The sequence below is a fragment of the Amphibalanus amphitrite genome, unplaced genomic scaffold, assembly GCF_019059575.1.
Source record: "Amphibalanus amphitrite isolate SeventyFive unplaced genomic scaffold, NRLGWU_Aamphi_draft 000722F_arrow, whole genome shotgun sequence".
Classification (NCBI taxonomy): domain Eukaryota; kingdom Metazoa; phylum Arthropoda; class Thecostraca; order Balanomorpha; family Balanidae; genus Amphibalanus; species Amphibalanus amphitrite.
The window spans coordinates 125983-145334 of NW_024882216.1; the positions used below are offsets into that span (position 1 = coordinate 125983).

At 50.4% G+C, this 19352-nt stretch overlaps 1 protein-coding gene across 2 annotated transcripts in view; it reads right to left on the minus strand.

The window, feature by feature from the left end:
• Positions 1 to 19352, minus strand: part of LOC122365212 (pleckstrin homology domain-containing family H member 1-like) — a 184910-nt gene that overhangs the window by 41941 nt on the left and 123617 nt on the right. For both annotated transcript variants that reach the window (XM_043336214.1, XM_043336215.1), the window contains exons 7-12: positions 15362 to 15871; positions 14737 to 14862; positions 5210 to 5405; positions 3690 to 3805; positions 2567 to 2680; positions 1986 to 2153 (exon numbers count right to left, since the gene is read on the minus strand). In XM_043336214.1, coding sequence (XP_043192149.1) covers positions 1986 to 2153; positions 2567 to 2680; positions 3690 to 3805; positions 5210 to 5405; positions 14737 to 14862; positions 15362 to 15871 — 1230 coding nt within the window. The remainder of the gene's footprint in view (positions 1 to 1985; positions 2154 to 2566; positions 2681 to 3689; positions 3806 to 5209; positions 5406 to 14736; positions 14863 to 15361; positions 15872 to 19352) is intronic.

Here is a 19352-nt window from a genome sequence, read left to right on the forward strand (position 1 = left end):
TTGCCAGTCCAGAAATACACCGGAGCTTTCACGGGAACATCAAGTTCCTCATATGGATTATATTTGTCAGAAACCTAACGAACAACTCCGCAACTTCCCACAACTTCCTACCTCTTCCAGTACTCAGATCGGCTCTGAGGACCCTCACCGGTCGGATCGTGCCGAGGCGAGAAAAAGGAAACGTTGAAGCATTTCTGTGGTGCCTCTCGACACAGTATCAGTACCATCATAATCACCAACATCAGCACCATCATAAGCACCAACAGGGCCATCGCCAGCGGCAGCTTTAGAGAAGTCCGGCCAGCGACAGAGGCAGAGCGCCAGCCGGCGGGAATATTAAAGGGACCCTCCCACCTTCAAAAAAGTTAATGAATTGGCATGAAAGTGATGTCGCTCGGTTCAGAAAGAGCAAAAACGAATATCTACCAAATTTCATCGAAAAATATTCACCGGTTTTCAAGATATTAGACTTTTACTTTTGTTTACTTTTTGGGATCTCCGCTGTTCCTAGCGACTTTATTTGAAAGTGCGGCATTTGTTGCGCGCAAAGCAGCATATACCACCGCGTGCTACAAAACGTTTTAGTCAAACATTTAACGGACGTTCGAAAGCCTGATGACGTCATCAGATTCCCGTAATGGTTAAGAGATAGGGACCACGCTGGTCCCACCCTGCAAGTAAAGGGAAGAAATTTCTTGAACACCATAAAGCTGCGGGGGTTGCGACCAGGATAAATGGTGGTTTCTGAGCCTGGCCGCAAACTTGGCTATCTCAACTCAAAACTAATGTTAAGGTGGGAGGGTCCCTTTAACAGCGCCCCAGCGCCGCTGAACATATGGGCCCGTTCCGACGACGGCCGGCCCAAACCGAATGTCATGAATACAAATGTGTCATTTGTCATGGGGCAGCGGCGCCGCCTCCCACCCCCACGGCCACCCGTTCGCAGCCGGCGGGGCTGAGAAAGCCATGGTGCTTTACCATGGTGAGTCGCGGACTTGAGGTAGGGAGACTAGACAACTAAATCCGAGATACGAAGCCTGCAGATATCAGAAGGAGAAACTCCTATGGATATCCTTGGATAGGAAAGACGCTACTGCAACCTCTCCGCCAAGCTGTCCCACAGATTGGAGACTCTACAACCACCCCTTAACTAAGGTAGACTCTGTAACCCCCGCACAGTCGCTGACGAGCCAGCAGCGGCATCCAGCCTGATTTGATGGCTCCATTCGGCGATCGACCCAATGGGGCCATAACGCTTACGCGAGGCTCAGCCGGCGCCATACCGGTCGCCGCTCGATAACCCGTTATTGACGCCTATGAGCGCGCGCCCATTCATTTCGAGCAACTAGTGACCCATCCGACCAGACTGCAGCGGTTAGAATTGCGGCAGAATTAGTGGTCTTGTGGTGCTTACAGTGCATGCAATATTTGGGTGGATATTATATGGCACAGGGACATGCGCCCTAGGATAGAGAGGTACTAGCTGAACATAACCCTGTATGTGGCCGTCCAGCAAAAGCAGGTCACGGCACACGAGCTGGGAGCGAGAGCACTCACGATCCCACAATCGCAATAGGAATAAAGTAGGCAATGGGGATGAATGTCAAGTTGTATTTAGGGCCTTGTGTCAAGTTATCTTAGCACCACACTTCAATTACGCCCTTCCGCCGCCAAGCAACTACTTGATTGCGTTGTTTACCATTCGCTATTCCATCACTCATTTAGTTTTGATACCCAAAATTTATTTGTACATCTTCAATCCATCAGTCATCGAATTCAGACGCCATAACTAGCCTCAGCACAGCTGGCAGACCATTCTCACTGCCACTAAACTTTGAGCAGCACCCTCCTGCCCACAATATCACCTTCCCAGCCCCCCCCCCCCCCTAGCATCCATCCCACTCCCGACATATCGGCAGCACTCTTCCCACCCTATCCCACACCCAGCACCCATTCTGCACCCATGCTGCACCGACGAATCTCACCTGCAGCACCCGCACCCATTCGTCCACCGTGCTCGTGTTGTCCGCCGTCAGATAGATGGTCTTTTTGGCCGTGCCGACCTCGAAGGTGTGCGCTCCCTCCTGGCGGGTGACGCGACACCGCTCGTCCAGGCTGATCTCGCCCTGCGGCGCCTTGCGAGACACGTCGTGCTGGCGAGGGAGGGGGAGGAGTCAGGAGTCAGAAGTCATCCGGGCCAGAGAGTAGGGGAAGCGTGATATTTCAATCAACAATTATTCTACAATTTTTTATCATAAATATCATTAAAGCAGACTGCCTCAATTGCTGAGTTCTTGTTTGTTGTTGATGACGTCTATCTCTCAGTATGGCAACCGAAGCATAAATTTAGATGCCATTCAAAGTTAAAATATAACGACGTAGTTATATGTTGATGGAACCTTACTTGTAGATTAATATAAGCAAGGGCAACCTCATGATTTCAGGCCAATATACGTCCACTGCAGCGCCAAAGATAGCATCCACCACTACACTATGTTCCTGAGTCAGAGCCTGTTCCAGAAGCGGGCCCGACCACAGACGTAGCGAACAGCACACTGAACTTTACCTTGGACTTCCAGTACATCAGGCTGCCGTCCTTGAGGACGAACCAGCGCTTCCGCCACGTCTTCAGCTTGCCGCTCAGCTTCGTCAGGTAGCCGGAACGCTCCAGAGCCTTCGCCTGGTGGAAAAGAGAGGCAGTTAGTGTCGTAAGAAGAGGCCGTTGAAGCTGACAGTGGGGGAGGGGCGAGTCGAGACGATTTATGAAAAGGGACGAGAAACCTATGGTCGATTCGATTCCAAAAGAAAAACAGCTGCAAAAGGGAAAAGGAAAACCCTGACAAAATGGCAACAGAACGTAGTTCGAGTCATGGATTTTTTTTAAGCATGCCTAAAAATCCAGCCTTCATTCCTACTCTTACTACCCAGGCCAGGACGAAGCATTCAAATTGATGCGCCTCCTGAACTGCTAAGCACCAAAAGCATGGCTAGACACCACTAAGTAGATGTAAATTAACGATCCCTCATTAACTGGAAGCGCCCTAATCTTCATACGAAAGCAGCCTCATAACTAAAAGTCAGCCCTGCGTTCTCACGAATGTCAACGGTAATTTGCATTCAAACACGCATAAATCGGATTAAGACAACCAAAATGATCAAGATTTTCGTCAAACTCATCCAAACCATCGCTAATTCTAATGAAATTAATTTCGATATTTAATAACACTGCCAAGAATCGTGTCTCTCTCGCATAAATTGCTTCCCACGTCGATCTTGCCTGTTAAGCATAGCACTGGGCGCATAAATTGTTGAACAGTTCCCTAGGGTGGCATTATCTGGGTCGCCAGGCGAACATCAGCCCAGATGGAGCACACGCTGAGGCTCGTCCGTCAGAGCGGAGGTCCATTAGCGCAAACGGCGCCTGCGTTACCGTTAACACAGAACACAGCGGGCCTAAGCAGCTTACTAAACGTACTTAACCAAGCCAGCCCACCACAAACAGGATAGCACTTGATGGCTCGAAGGATTTCATACAGCGCACCTCACCCGGCCGTCCTACCGACAGGTCTTAGTCTCAGCACCTAACAACACTATGCAGACCGCGCGGAGCTTCCGAACAACACACCCAACCCGCCTACCCCACGTAACAACCACCCCGCCTTAACCTCGCCACTTCCCCCAAAACTAACCTTTTTGAGCGATCCGGCCGCGTACGAGCCTCTCGTCATGGCAGAGTCCACACTGGCGGCGTCAGCGTCCGGGGGCAGCGCGTAGTCGGCCGTGGTGTCTGCCTCGACACTGTGCTCTGTAGGGGGAGAGGTCAACGTGGGGTCAGTATGGGGTCAGCTGGGGGCCGGAGGGGTCACCAGGGGTCAGAGGGGTAAATGACAAAAGCAAAAGAGGCTGAAAAGGGAAAACCACCCACGGAATCTAAAAGTAAAGGCATTGTCCTCGAAACAGGTTTCAAATGTGCCAGCAAAGGCTAGGGAAGTTTGCAATGTTCTTAGCTTAAAGCGCATGGTCATTTATCATAGCGACAAAATCGATGGGTGAATGCACAAAACGCAATAAGCCAAGAAGGCAAGCATGACCTTCTCAGCAACGACAATGGGAGAAGGAAACAGAATATGCCAATTGTCTCATATAAACCAAAAAGGTCCTTGGCTATCTCCAGTCCTGCCACATTATGAGACAGAGCACAATTGTGAGGCACAATGCGACAATAGCACAATGGCCACAACTGACAATGGTGATAATCCGATGTTATTACAGAACGTCGCCCCATGAGACACCAATGCGCGCTCCAGAGAGTATCCGTCCTGTAGAAAACGGGACGTGGACAGTGGGCAAGGCCAGCCAGGACGACAGTATGTAAACTGAATGACTTGGGAGGGAAATACATAAGTGTTCATAATCCATTGGTCATAGCTACTAGCGATGGAAAAGTGAACATCTAAGCACAATGACCATCGTCATCATCGATTGAACAAACCAGCGTAGTAACCAAAGCTACCAGCGACTGAAAATTGCCCGTATCGCCGCACACACCACCGCACCGCTGCACTGGTGGCAGGGCGTGCTCCCGGACCGATCATTATCGACGTAAGCGGCGCCGCCGCCGCACCGCCGCAACATCGGTCATTGCAAACAGCTGCTCGCGACGGGGGGAGTGGGAGGGAGGAGGGGGTGAGCAATATGGAAGGAAGTCGCCGTGCGTGCAAGCTAGAACTCTCGAATATTGAGCAAAATATTTGGAGAGATCAGGGTGAACTCAAACCAGAGCCATGAACCGACAGGCAAAGCCTAACGGCGTAATAAATACCATAACACCCTGGGCATTGTGGTAGAGTGAAGCTGGAAATGAGCTTGAACGCTCGGTATAAACAAGTCGATTCGAGTGGCACGCACTAAAATCGACTGGTGTTTTGGACTAACGCGGCTAATGCAATGCCAGGCGTTACCACAGTAATTGAGGGACGGTGTTTTCACGCAGGTTCAAAACAGAATCAAGCTCAATAACGGCATTACAGAAAATTGTCTTTAATGCGATGTGTGATCGTGCCAATTATTCGAGCTAGGGCGAGTAGCATAATTTTGACACAAGTATTCACCTAAAAATAACGATGGTATATTAGCGACAAAATCTAAGGCAAGGCCCAACTATTACCAAAAACATCTAAGAAGTTAATTACTTCTGTTCGATGCTCACCTCTGCGTGGGCTGCGTGACGGGCTGACGGTTTTGGCCGGACTGGACTTGGACTTGGACGGCGAGCTGACGGTATCGTCCGAGGATCCGGTGTGACTGTGTCGACCGGCGCGTGCCGCTCCGACCGGCTCCTCCTCGCCCTCCGAGCTGTCCGAGCTGTCCCCCGTGAACGGCACGGAGCGGATCTGGGAGGCGCGCTGAAACGGGCAGAGGGCGCGGTGAACTAGGGTAATAAGTAATAGCTGAAGGGTGAACGACACAGAGCAGAGGTGAGAGGTACGCTGGTATATACAGAGGCGACACGGTGAGGCAGGACACACTGGCAAGAAATGGAGACGGAATCGTGACTCGTGACACAGAGGAGAAGGGAGCACAAATAATTGGGCAAACATTCAATGATACAACACGCAACATTCGTATGACATAATATTCATTCACATTCTCTGCCAATGCAGTTGCCATAAAGCCTACTTGTAAATAGTTTTTTTTTTCTGATTTCTGGTGTTTCTGTATCGGGCTTTACGGCGCTCCGACACCAATTGCCATTTTCAGCCCATTGTCTATCTCTTGCTGTCAGTTTCCTTTGGAAACCGACCACAGCCCAAAATTTTCTCCCTTCAGTATCCTCTAGTTCTCTTCGTCTCCCAGAGTCTAGATATACGAGTGTCTCGGTCCGCCCAATAGCCACTATTCCCTCCCATCTTTCTCCCTTGGTAATCCACCGATGCTTCTCGCCTTCGCGTCACAGCGGTCTGCGGCAGAGATAGAAGCCAGACGGATACGGATACTGAACACTTCAGAATACTCCAGGTGTCCCGACTGAACACTAGCAAAAACACGCGGTCCGTTTGGACCTTGACACATTGGATTGCCGCACAGTTACGGGCTCCATTTCGGAGAGTAATCAGTAGCCGGGCCTATCTGGTACTCCAGACGGCTTGGCGCTGCGCCGGCCATCGCTCATCCGACCGCCGACGGCAATCGTAGCCGCCGGCGTTCCGGGCCGGGTCGTGCGGCACCCGTCACAAATATACAATCAATAAAACTACGAGTTTTTTATTCAACTCCAAGCAATGCGACTAACAAAAAAAAAAGTAGCTAGAGGTTGACTGATGTTCATCTGTGTCAAGATTACTCGCCTCTGCTGGCCCGTATACTGGAAGCCCACACATCAAAAATCGATATAGAAATTTCAGACGTCCATAGATCCGTGGAATGCGTGAATATACGGGGACCCGTCCATAGATGCGGTTCCAGATATGTACGTAGAAGCCTTGATCCAGTAATATGACACCTTCCCGTGGAAAGAGTGCCCGCCCGGTCATCCGATCGACAGAAGACGAAGCATTTCCCGGCGGCGGCGGCCGTCCGGCGTCCTCCGTCTTGGCTACCATTGGACACAGCCGGAGCCGCCTCAATAATGTACCAGCCCATCCACACCCGGCTCGACAGCGTCGGACTCGATATCTGCCGAACTGGGCCGATAAGGGACGGGAGAGTGGATGGCAGAGGATAGGATAAGACTGGTCGGATCAAGACAGGAGTGTGGCGGAGTGTGGCAGGGTATGGCAGAATCTGACAGGACAGGACAGAAGGGGACGGAACGGAGTGGGACAGCCCGAAATGGGACAGGACAGGACAGGCCGGGTCGAGTCCCGAGTCGAGACGGGACAGAGTGGGCGGGGACGAGCCGGGATAAAACGGGAGTCGAGACAAATTATGACGAGCCGGGGCGGGCAGGGCGGGACTGGCTGCATTTGGACAGAGCGGGTCAGGCAGTATTATGGGACTGACAGTTGAGGTCCGATCGAGAGGCGGGCGGCCAGTGGATATATTGCTCTCCATCGGACTGAAGGGGCGGGAACGGGGGCAGGATTAATCTGAGAGGGAGGGCTGGGCCTGGTCCACGTGATAAAGAGTGGGCGGATTTCTGGGACAATTCCAGTGTCCAGTATCCTCTTGATAAGAAAGTGAGATTAGGCTAGCATTGATTGGTCACTCTATAATTTTAGGAATCGCTGAAAATGACCTTCCGTCTAGGGTTAGACTGCTCTTTGTGTATCCGCTTCTTGGCAATTAAGCTTCAAGCATGCCTACAAGACTGGGTAATAAGCTCCGTAGCAGTCACTGACCGAAGGTTACACAATGACAGCAGGCGTTTGTCCTTTCGGTACTCAGCATTCAGGCCTTTACCCTTTGACTGTGGCATGACTGTGGCGTAGATGGGTACTCGATTTTGGCAAAATCGATTTGAAAATAATTTTTCGAATTCGCCATAGGCTCAACATGGGGTAACTATCCGTCCCGATTACCCCAAGGAAGTATAATTATATTTTAAACGGCCACCACCGGCAGGTGGAGTCCCGACCCGAGAACCCATCCTAAAAAAACAATCCATTTCTAACGTGGAGTTTTTGCGCAAATCGCATTTTAAATTTTTCCCCATGTTAACCTTATGGGAAAATGCACGTGCCGATTACCCCAAAACGGGTTAATTATATTTCAAGCGACCGATGCCAGCCGGTAGCTCCCCATAGGGGACCAAACGCTGAAAATGGCAAGAAATTTTACCGTGCCGTTTTTGCGGGAGTCAAAATGTCCCAAATCGCGGCAGAAACGCTAAACACCCCCCTAGAGAGGTAGCTCAGGTTGGGATTTTCAATAGAAAATCACAATTCTAAAGAATAGTGATTGTTCTTAATTGAAAAGTCCCAACCAAAATTGCGTCGGTTGCTTTTTAGACATCAAAAGCTCTGATAGAAATCGAATATTTGCTGAAGGTTTTAGCAGTGTTATTGGGCATCTCCTATTGCGAACGTCTTTCTCTGTTGCATAAGACAGGTTGCATAGTGTTTCGACGCAATTAAGTTCGTATAATTATTAAAAAGGACTGTCTTACCTCCACGATGTCTTCGGCGCACCTGTGGCATGATTTGGCGCAGGTTTTTGAACTCTTCGTATGAAGATATGACGTTTGACTACAAGCTGTCTTGAATGTACGTAGATTCGCTCAAGCTTTATCTGTTATGGGCCGCGAAGATAAGTCCTAAAGGTGAGAATTATTTTCAATATCGTTCTCCAATTTTGGTGTGTTTTGTGGAATTTTGGCCTGAATAAATTCCTAAAACCCTTGCAAGACCCTGATTTGACCAAGAACGTGACGTTGTTGCAAGACGTCTTCTTCGAGTAGTCACCAACTTTGAATGTGACACTACATAGTGACATACTAGGGTGACCCGCGTGCTCCGCAACGCGAAAAGGGGGTATTTACGATCGGCGGGTGTTTGGTTGTTCTTGTGTCGGTTGGGTTATCTATCCATTTCGGTCGATTGCTTTTTGATGGCTAAACGTTTTGGTTTGGAAAAAATATCCATCGGATCGAGGTGCCCGTGTCTGATAAGCATGCTTTCTACTTCAGAACCTGTCAATAGTTCAGTGAACCTGTCAAATGTGTTTTATAATTCAGGTGCGTAGTTTTTTGACAAATGAAAGGCGTAGATAATTTTCGCTAAAAATGGATTTGCAGAGGTTTGAAACATTTATATTTTTAAGAATACTGTTGCTTGTCATGCAAACGTGATGATTGGATCTTGGAGAGAATTGAATGCTCTTTCCAATGAAAGCATTTTCAATTATCAAACGTTTTAGGTTAAGCAGCAAACCCCGTGTAATTATTTAGTGGCACATTATGGACAAATACCATTTTCTTCAGCTATTTTTTTCCACCTTGTTTTTGATCAATTAGCTTTTCACAATTTTATTATGAGAGGCGGTACATTTCTCCTGCGAATAGGCGTTGTTTTGACTCACTCATTCTGACGGTCACGTGAAAATAAAATAAAATCCAAAATCCATTTAAAACGGCACTTTCTGAAATAAAATTGCCCTCACGTGTGCACGTGGCGCTGCCATCCTCCGCACCGCACACCATTCGATAGCCCGTTCGATTCTCTACACGATGGTGTTTTCCCCGTGCCAATCGGGCCCACGATTACCGAGATATTGCACGGAAACCGGACCCGTGTCGGGCAAATTTAGCCATATTCGCCCGTTTTTGCAAGCCGATTTATACATGTAAAGTCTATGACGCGAATTTGCACTTTTCGGGCACGCGCCACGCGCTCGCTATCGACCCGATCGAGCTGAGACCCATCAAAGGCACGTTGTCCATCCTTGTTCTATGAGTTGCGCAAACTTCAGCGCGGTAGGTGCAACGGTGTGACCTGTAACCCGCGCTACGTAGCACCATGTCGCGACCTTGGTAATAGACAGAAACTACGTCACCTCAAATAGTAATATAGATATGTTCACTAGCAAGTTATTCGTCTTGAACTAAACGGAGTCTGAACCATGTTCGGAAGGGTCTACACATACGTACTGCTTACAGCTGTGATTTTGACCGCTGTGAGTCAAAGGCAAGATACCGTGGAGTACTCACCCTGGTCTAGCTGCAGGGTCCCTGCTCAGCTGACCGTCATACTCCCACGCCCAGCTCCCTGCAAGCGACACCACCGCAAGTATGACAATAGACGTTTGTATCTTGTCCTCTTACTACTATTAGCTGGTGACGTGGAGCTCAACCCTGGCCCAACGCATGCTGTGAACGACACTGATATTGAACGCGCATGCAGTGCTCAAAGAACTGACGAGTCTTCAACATGCATGGTGTGTAACAAGGCCTCCGATCGACTCGTGTTGCGGTCCCGCACTAGAGCAAATGCAGTGATCAAGTGCACATTTGCTGACTGCTGCAGTTTCGTTCATAGTCGCTGTGAGGAACAGAGGATCGGTGAACTTGTCACAGAATGGATATGTCCTATTCATTCTCAGGACTGTGACAATCACCAGTCACATCTACAAGGCTCACCATTACAGCCTACAGGTGGTGATCGTGGTGATGGCTCCGCACGCGCCCTCCGTAACCACATAGGCTCACCATCCGAGCAGCAGCAGCAGCCACCCGAGCAGCAGCAGCTGCCAACCGAGCACCAGCAGCCGCCACCAGAGAGGCAGCAGCCGCCTCCTGAGAGGCAGCAGCCGCCACCCGAGAGGCAGCAGCCGCCTCCCGAGAGGCAGCAGCCGCCACCCGGGAGGCAGCAGCCGCCACCCGAGCAGCGGCAGCCGCCACCTGAGAGGCAGCAGCCGCCACCCGAGAGGCAGCAGCCGCCACCCGAGCAGCAGCAGCTGCCACCTGGGAGGCAGCAGCCGCCACCCGAGAGGCAGCAGCCGCCACCTGAACAGCAGCAGCCGCCATCTGAGAGGCAGCAGCCGCCACCTGAGAGGCAGCAGCAGCCGCCACCCGAGCAGTGGCAGCCGCCACCCGAGCAGCAGCAGCCGTCACCTGAGAGGCAGCAGCCGCCACCCGAGAGGCGGCAGCTGCCATCCGAGCAGCAGCAGCCGCCGCCACCTGAGAGGCAGCAGCCGCCATCAGAGCTGCCACAGCCGCTATCTGTGCCTTCCCAGCCGCCGTCCGAGAAGCCACTGTCACACAATCGGTCGCCGCCGACTGAGCCATCTGAGCCTGTGCCTGGACCATCATTCCTGGCGGTCACTCTGATGGATGTGATGGAGGCAGTGCGACTGACACAGCTTAAAATGGACAGGATGGCTGAAGACATCAGTCAGGTGAGGCAGCTGGTTCATTCATTGCAGCAGCAGAACGGCTGTCAACCTGAACGCTCTTCAGCGTGTCATGCCCAGTACCCAGCAGAGGCTGACACACAGCAGCTACTGACAGCTGAGGACTTATCTCGCCAACACCGGACGACCGCTGGAGAACGGCACGCCGGTCGCCAGCCCGCTAATGCAGGGACGTCTTTGCTGGTGATCGGTGACTCCAACGTGAGGCGCCTCGAGGGAATGAGTGAACGCGGCCCCAGTAAACCCGCTTTTCACTCCATCTCAGGTGCCACTACCGAGCACGTGAGACAGGACATCAGCCAGGCCATACGCAAATGTGGTGCTAAACGGGTTGTTATACATGCTGGGACTAATGACGTAACTCGCAAAGGATCCGAACTGGTCGCAAAGGACATATTCAGTTTAGCTGACCAAACTAAGCGTAGGGATGGTGTAAGCGATGTGTTTATATGTAGTATAATCCCAAGAAAGGACACCGGATCCTTCATCTACAGCAGATCTGAGAGCGTCAACAATAGGCTGCGCACTCTCTGCTCACAGAGTCCTGACATCAAATTTATTGACTTGCGGCAGGCTCTGCACAGCTGTAGATTCAGCGGATTAGCGAGAGACGCAGTTCACTACAATAGGGAGGGTGCCACGCAGACCCTCAGCTCGATCTTACAGTTGACAGGAAATACTTTTTTATAGGGTCTGAGCACCGAAGACCCAAACATAGTGTAGTTAATGAGCCAGCCAAGGAATCGTCAGGTTCCCCAGTCCCCGCGTCTCGTACCTCGCCTTCCTTGCCATCAGTAGCCGCTGCCTTGGTCTCGAGTCCATGTAGAGTGCTGGGTACCAGCATCAGCCATAGTCGCGTGCCGTCATCAAAATACGTCTTATCAGTAGGTAACCTGAATGTAAGATCTTTGACACCCTCATCAGATATTGTGTCAGATTATGTTAAGCGTCACCACATTGATGTGTTGTGCCTTACAGAGACTTGGCTAAGGAGGGGTGAGCCTGATGTACCCATTGCCAGTATGAAGTTGGCCAGTAGAGTCGATAGGTCGAGGAAGAAGGGCGGCGGTGTAGCCATCTACTGCCGCAATGACCTTACGTTCTCGAAACTCTCTAGCCCGGCTCTTCATGGCTCCAGCCGGCTTGAGTTAACTTGGATAAATGTACAGTGTGGCCATAACCGAGCACTGGCCATAGGTTGTGTCTATAGACCGCCCAAGTACGATGGCATTAAATTAGATTTTGAGGCGCTAGAGCTATCGATTCAAAAGCTCTTATCGGCAGGTAAATGTGTTGTATTGTGTGGCGACTTAAACTGTGATCTGCTTCAACCAAACCTTCCCCACGTTCGATCACTGCTTTCTGTCATCGGCAATACTGGACTGCAACAGTGCGTCAGCCACCCGACCCGCATTACAAGCTCTAGTTCCACCCTCATTGACATAGTTCTTGTTAGTGATTCTTCTATTGTGACAGAATGCTCTTCGCTAGACTGTATTGCATCCGATCATAACTTAGTTATAGCAAAAATTAAAGTAAGGAGAACTAAAGTGAAACCCAAAGCAATAACATTCCGCAACTGGAAAAATATCGATTTTGAGTCATTTTCTAGAGATTTACGGACGATTTCCTGGTCACAAATAGGTGATGATACTTCTCTTGATGAGGCATGGAAAGGGTGGACAGACTCTGTAACTCCTGTCATCGATCGTCATGCCCCATTCATTACTATTTCACTTAAACATAAATCTGGTTTTGGTATTTCAGCTGAAACAAGACAGCTTATCCGTTCAGCAACTATTCAGCTGCGTGTGTCTCGTGTCTCTGGTTCCCCAGCTGACATTGCTCTTTATAAGCGCATGCGCCGGCAGGTAAGGAGTGCCATCTCCTCAGAGCGACGTTTAAAATTTGAGTCCAGTATCACAACTCATTCATCCAGCAGAGATACGTGGGATCTGATAAATTCGACCTTGGGTAGGTCAAAGGCCACTCAGGTCCTAGATAAGCATACAGCACAGTCATTTAATGACTTCTTCTGTTCGTTAGGGTCTAATTCATCCACCAGTGCTAATGTTGTTGGGAATAGGAATGACACTGACGTTGTTTCTGGTCCAACTAGAGTTTTATCCACCAAATTTGATCTTCGTCCAGCAACGCTGGCCGAACTTCGTTCTGTAGTGCGTTCGCTCAAAATGCATTCATCAGCTGGTCCCGATAAGCTGCCTACATTTTTATTTAAGTCTTTCTCAGGCAGGCAGCTTCTGCCGCTTTTGCGTATTTTGAACGCCTCCATCAACAGCGGTACCATACCACTGTGTTGGAAAACTGCAGAAGTTGTCCCTATTTTTAAGGGTAAAGGTGACCCCAGGGATGCGACTAATTACAGACCGATTTCTCTGTTAAACGTTGTGTCTAAGATTCTTGAAAGAGTTGTTTCACTTCAGCTTAAGACATATTTAGAAGACTGTTGTCTGTTATCGGACGAGCAGTTTGGATTCCGACCTGGTCATTCCGTAAACCATGCTCTCATTGCGTTGACAGAGTCAATTCGGTCCACCATCGATAGCGGCAAAATATGTATCTTGGTGTCATTAGATCTGAGCAGAGCCTTTGATTCTGTTGATCACAGTATATTGCTTCAAAAACTTTCTCATTACGGAATTGAACACCCCTGGTTTGAGAGCTACCTTGCTGAGAGATGTCAGTATGTTCGAGGCTGTGATGATTTTAGAGGCAAGGTCTCATCAGGTGTTCCGCAAGGCAGTGTCTTGGGCCCAACGTTGTTCAATTTGTTTGTCAATGATATGACTTCTGTTGCCAATAACTTGGGCTCCCTAGTCCAATACGCAGATGATACTCAGATAATTGTTTCAGGTAAACCTCAAGACATTGATGACATTATAAATCGTCTTCAAACATTGCTGAACAGGCTTCGTGTATGGTTCTCTCGAAATCGCCTGACGATCAATGTCAGTAAATCACAAGTAGCTGTTTTTGGCTCTAAAACTATTTTGAGGCGAATCAACTTGCGGAGCATTACTATCTTTGATGCTGTGATACCCGTCAAAAGTACATTGGTGAGTCTAGGCGTGACAATAGACAGTTGTTTCACCTGGAGCAGTCATATTGACAGCGTCGTAGGCCGATGTATAGGCATGTTAATCCGCCTAAGTCACCTTCGTCATGTGTTACCTCCCAAAACCATCGTATTATTGATAAATGCTCTAGTTCTTCCTCATCTTCGCTTCTGTGTGTCTCTTTGGGGCACATGTGGTCTGGCTCAGAGGAAGAGAATATCAAAAATTGTCAAATTTGCGCGGCGCATCGCAGGTAGAGAACATCAAAATATTGCATGGCGCGGTGACCTCGAGTTGGAATGCAACATTGCTGTCCTCACCGTTGTTCGCCAGTGCCTACTCTATTCAGAAACCATGTCGCCGTTACTTTCATCCCTCTTTAGGACCAGGAAATCGGAACGTAATACGAGACAGGCTTGTAACCTTGATCTTATTGCTCCTAAAACTGACTTCTTAAAACGCTCCTTATCATACCAGGGTTCAAAATTGTGGAACAGTTTGCCGACACAGATAAGAAGTGCATCTAAAAAGGAATTGATTAAATATCTTCAAACAAAGGAGCACACAGTTTAATTGCCATACATGAGACACATGGTTATTTATATCTTCGCGTATGGATTGCTTCACACTGCGCCGAATATTGTGTTAGTCGATTAAGTGCTCATATATGAATATGTGTGAAATTGTATGCATGTGTGCGTCTGTTTGTGCTATGCCACCGTAATGCCCACTGTTCTGTGGTTGGTGGATGTTTGACATAATAATAATAATAATAATAATAATAATAATAATAATAATACTCAGTACTCACCCCTTTGACGGTGGCGTAGACTGGCACAGATACGTCCGAGTAGTTGGACACGGTGGAGAGTCGCGATCCGGCCCCGTTGGTGGTCGTTCCCAGTGCCGCCGGTGATGCAATGCCCTTCTGGGCCACCTGGAGACACAAGTCGGGGTCAGTCAGAGGAGTGGAAGTGTGTGTGGGGGGGGGGGGAGGATACAGTCAAGTGAGGTGAGGGGAAAAAGACACCATGATTCTGTCCCATCTTTACCTCAGATACAGCACCTCAAAGATTAAGAGTTGAGAGCAGATAGACATGTAAATTCAGCGGGACGGTTGAGCTGCGATTCTAGAAAACAAATCTGGTCTAATCCATTCCACTTAGGCAGTGATACCGGGAAGCACTTCAACACGGGTACATTCTCGGTACATGCTACCGTTCCAGCTAACTGTCCAACAGGTCCGTTCTCGGTACATGATCCTATTCCAGTAGAACTGTCCGCCTCCCGTCCCTTAGTGGCACAGAGTCCCGCTGGTCCCATGTGGGGCGGCTCCGCTCGAAAGACCGTCCGCCACTCGACGGTACTAACTACTCCACCAGCTACCCATCTTTCCACGAATGCCCACCCCCAGCCCGTCCCGCACAGCCCCTCACCTGGTAGATTTTGGCCTCCCAAGACGGAAACCGGTGCAGCGGCGGAGTGGGCGGCTTGCTGTCTCCGCCGGCCCCCTCCTCCCGCAGCCATCGGTAGCCGTCTGCGCTCGGTGTGTAGATCTCACTGTAGTCGTGCATCTCATCCTCAGCGGCTGTGGGCGGCGGCGGTCGGCCGCGAGGCGGAGGAGCCGGCGCTAGCTCCGGAGGAGTGTTGGGTGACAGGTCGTGTGGCGTCTCCAGATCCACCGAGCCGGAGTCGACGCGAGAGTCGCGTGAGGCCCGCATACCGCCGCCGCTGCCGGCAGCGTCGCTGGGCGCGTAGCGTTTGCGTTCGACGGTGAGTGGCGGCGGCCCGGCAGGCGGAGGTGCGGCGCGGCCCTTCCGCGACCGGTCAACCTCTGCGTAGAGTGCGTGGGGGTCGAGAGGTGGTACCCGCCGTGCAGGGAGCTCCGGCGGGATGCTCTCGTCGCTGCCCGGTCGGTCACCCTCGTAGCTGCCGCGCGATGAGTCCTGCCAGCAAAGAGAACAGTGTCAGAGACGAGGGAACTGTTCCCTGACAACGTAACTGTTACTCCATTCGTGACATCTCCAGCGTATAATGTCAGCAGTGGCGCAGCCAGAACTCTGGCGACGGGGGTAAGAGACGTTCGCGATGGGCCCCCCAGCAAAGTGGGCCCCCCTCAACCAAATGGGGGCCCCTTACCAACAACGAAAGGTCAGATCATTGTCATCATTACCAGCCAAATCGGGGAAAAGGACAAACATCTCTTGATCTGAAGAGGCACGTAAAAAAAACAACAGCATATTTACAGAAACACGACCATTCTGCCCATACCTATTTGATGGACAGCGTGCAATTGATGGCCAGCAGCCACTCAAAGGGTCGGGCTAGGTCAAAATGCCTTTAAAAAAGCTCAACATCAGTTTTTCGACTGTTACTTTTGATATAGGAGACGAGGTAGAGTTATGACATTGTCTTGAAGGTGTTAATCATCCATACGGATCGGTTGATGACCGTCATGAACTTCTCAAGTAAGGGCATCTTGATCTGCAGTCGCATTTTGAAGTTGAACTTTTTATGTGAAATATAGGTAGCTCATTCGATGCATGTTAACAAGAGAATGATGACAAAGTAAATGTCTCATAGTTTTTCTCACCAAAGTCCTTGCAAAAACTCTTAACAAAACTGTTTTGGTAAAATGCGACTTTTTAGATGGTTTTGCCGGTTTTACCCTCTGCTCTGTTGCCAAACCATTGACATGAGGCATTGAGGTCAAATCTTAAAAGCGAAAGCGTTTTGAAAGGCCTATCGAATGAGTTGTTCCGCAAAGCTCTAGCTCTTTGGCTGACGAGTTATACGGTTATTTGTGAAAAATATAAAAACAAGAATTTTTTTCGTCGTAATCTTGTCTTTGTGTTTATCATAATTTTATCATAATTTCATCTTCAATGACCTCAGCGATGACCTAATCGAAAAATGACCTCTACGATTCTGAAGCATCCTATAGCTATCCGTTGCTTTTCTCGTCTTTCTAGCCGTCTTAAATTATGATCGGGTTTGGCCGATACGCCCCCCCCCCCCATGGCTGATTGCACGAGTTGGAGAGCTATCGAACCCATTTTCAGCGCGCTATAGCTTTTTATGTCCTCGAGTGTCGAAATAGGCGAAACTTTTCCTTCGATGAACATGATGACGTGTGCTTTGGTCTGAACTGCAATATGACTGAAGTAATTTCTCCATGACTTTCGACGCTCTTTAGAAAGCCGCCTACCGCCGCACTTGTCGCTACGTGACCCTGGAGTCAGGTTAGAAAGGAATATTCAAACACCCCTCAGGGGCGTAAAACTGGAAAGCCTGGGGCCCTGCTCTGCGGGGCGCGGTCGAGCTAGGCTAGAGCCAGTTTGGGATATTTACAAGCCCACGTAAAGCCCTCAAGAATCTGCATAGAGCACAGGCCTTCCAAGACTTCGGGGTTTAGATATCAATCGACAATCGACATGGTCTTTTGAGGCCTGCGTGGTGACTATCAGAGGTCGGTGGGCCCCTCAAAAGCCGGTGCAGGAGCCTCAGGTGTCAGTTTGGAGCCATCATGGACCGGTGTGGGGTCCTGATAAATACCTAGGCGTCAAACCCCTAGACGTCGGGGTGGGGCCGGGCGGTGAGGCAGGCACAGGCCTGAAGAGAAGATTTTTAGATGTCGGCTTGGCAAGGCCCTGCATGGCTTTCTCAGAGGCTGACATATCGTACTGCGGGACCTCCATCATAGGCGGCGGAACGGGGAGGGCACCGGGGCACCGTGCCCCCCTTTGATTTTGGCATTTTAACATTAGCCCTATGGGCGTTGCATGGAAAGAATGGGACCAAAAGTCGGCAGTGCTCCCCCCTTAATTGAAGGTGTTCCGCCGCTTCTGACCTTCATGAGCCTCAAAAACCTATATGGGCCCCCTCACGCTTGGGTTAGGCTTCCTGAAGCATAAAATCTCTGAGTCTTGAGATGGGCCCATTAGACATGAACTGGGCCATCAATATACATGTGGTGAGTTGACCTATATCAAACATGATATCGGCTCAATCAGGGTTGGGGTAGGCCCTCTCAGACCCAGACCAGGCACGGAGTACGGAGTACGGACCCTCCCACACATAGGATGATCCTTTCATTCCTGGGATGTCTTCTCAGGCCTGAACTGGGCCCTCTCAGACCTGAAATGGGCCCTTCTCAGGCCTGAAGTAGATCCTCCCAGGCCTCAAATAGGTCCTCTAGAGCCTGAAATGGGCCCTCTCAGGCCTGACATTAGCCCTCTCAGACCTGAAATGGGCCCCTCTCAGGCCTCAACTAGGTCCTCTAGGGCCTAAAATGGGCCCTCTCAGGCCTGACATTAGCCCTCTCAGACCTGAAATTGGCCCTCTCAGACCTGAAATGGGCCCCCTTAGCCCGGAAATGGTTCCTATCATGTCGAAAAAGGGCCCCCTCATACCGTAACTGGGCCCTCTCAGGTCTGAAATGGTGCCTCTTATGCCTGAAATGTGCCCCTCTCAGCCCTCAAACAGGCCCTCTCTGGCCTCAAACGGGCTCTCTCTGGCCTCAAACGGGCCCTCTCTAGCCTCAAACAGGCCCTCTAGGGCATGAAATGGGCCCTCTCAAGCTTGAAATGGGCCCCCTCAGGCCTGAAATGGGCCCCTCTCAGGTCTCAAACATGCCCTCTAGGGCCTGAAATGGATCCCTTCAGGCCTAAAATGGGCCCTCACAGCATCAAATGGGCCCTCTCAGGCCTGAAATGGGCCCCTCTCAGGCCTCAAATAGGTCCTCTAGGGCCTGAAATGGGCCCTCTCAGGCCTGACATTAGCCCTTTCAGACCTTAAATGGGCCCCTCTCAGGCCTCAAATAGGTCCTCTAGGGCCTGGAATGGCCCTCTCCGGCCTGACATTAGCCCTCTCAGACCTGAAAAATGGACCCTCTCAGACCTGAAATGGGCCCCTCAGCCCGGAAATGTCGAAAAAGGGCCCCCTCATACCGTAACTGGGCCCTCTCAGGTCTGAAATGGTGCCTGAAATGGGCCCCTCTCACCCTCAAACGGACCCTCTCTGGCCTCAAACGGGCCCTCTCTAGCCCCAAACAGGCCCTCTAGGGCATGAAATGGGCCCTCTCAAGCTTGAAATGGGCCCCCTCAGGCATGAAATGGGCCCCTCTCAGGCCTGAAATGGGCCCTATCAGGCCTCAAACATGCCCTCTAGGGCTTGAAATGGACCCATTCAGGCCTGAAATAGGCCCCTCTCAGGCCTAAAACAGGCCCTCTAGGGCATGAAATGGGCCCTCTCAAGCTTCAAATGGGCCCCTTCAGGCCTGAAATGGGCCCTCACAGACCTGAAATGGGCCCTCTCAGGCCTGAAATGGCCCTCCCATGCCATGGAACGGGCCCTCCGAGGCTTTGGATTAGTTCAATTGGGTCTTGGATGTACCCTCTTAAATTATAAAATTGGACTATAAATCCT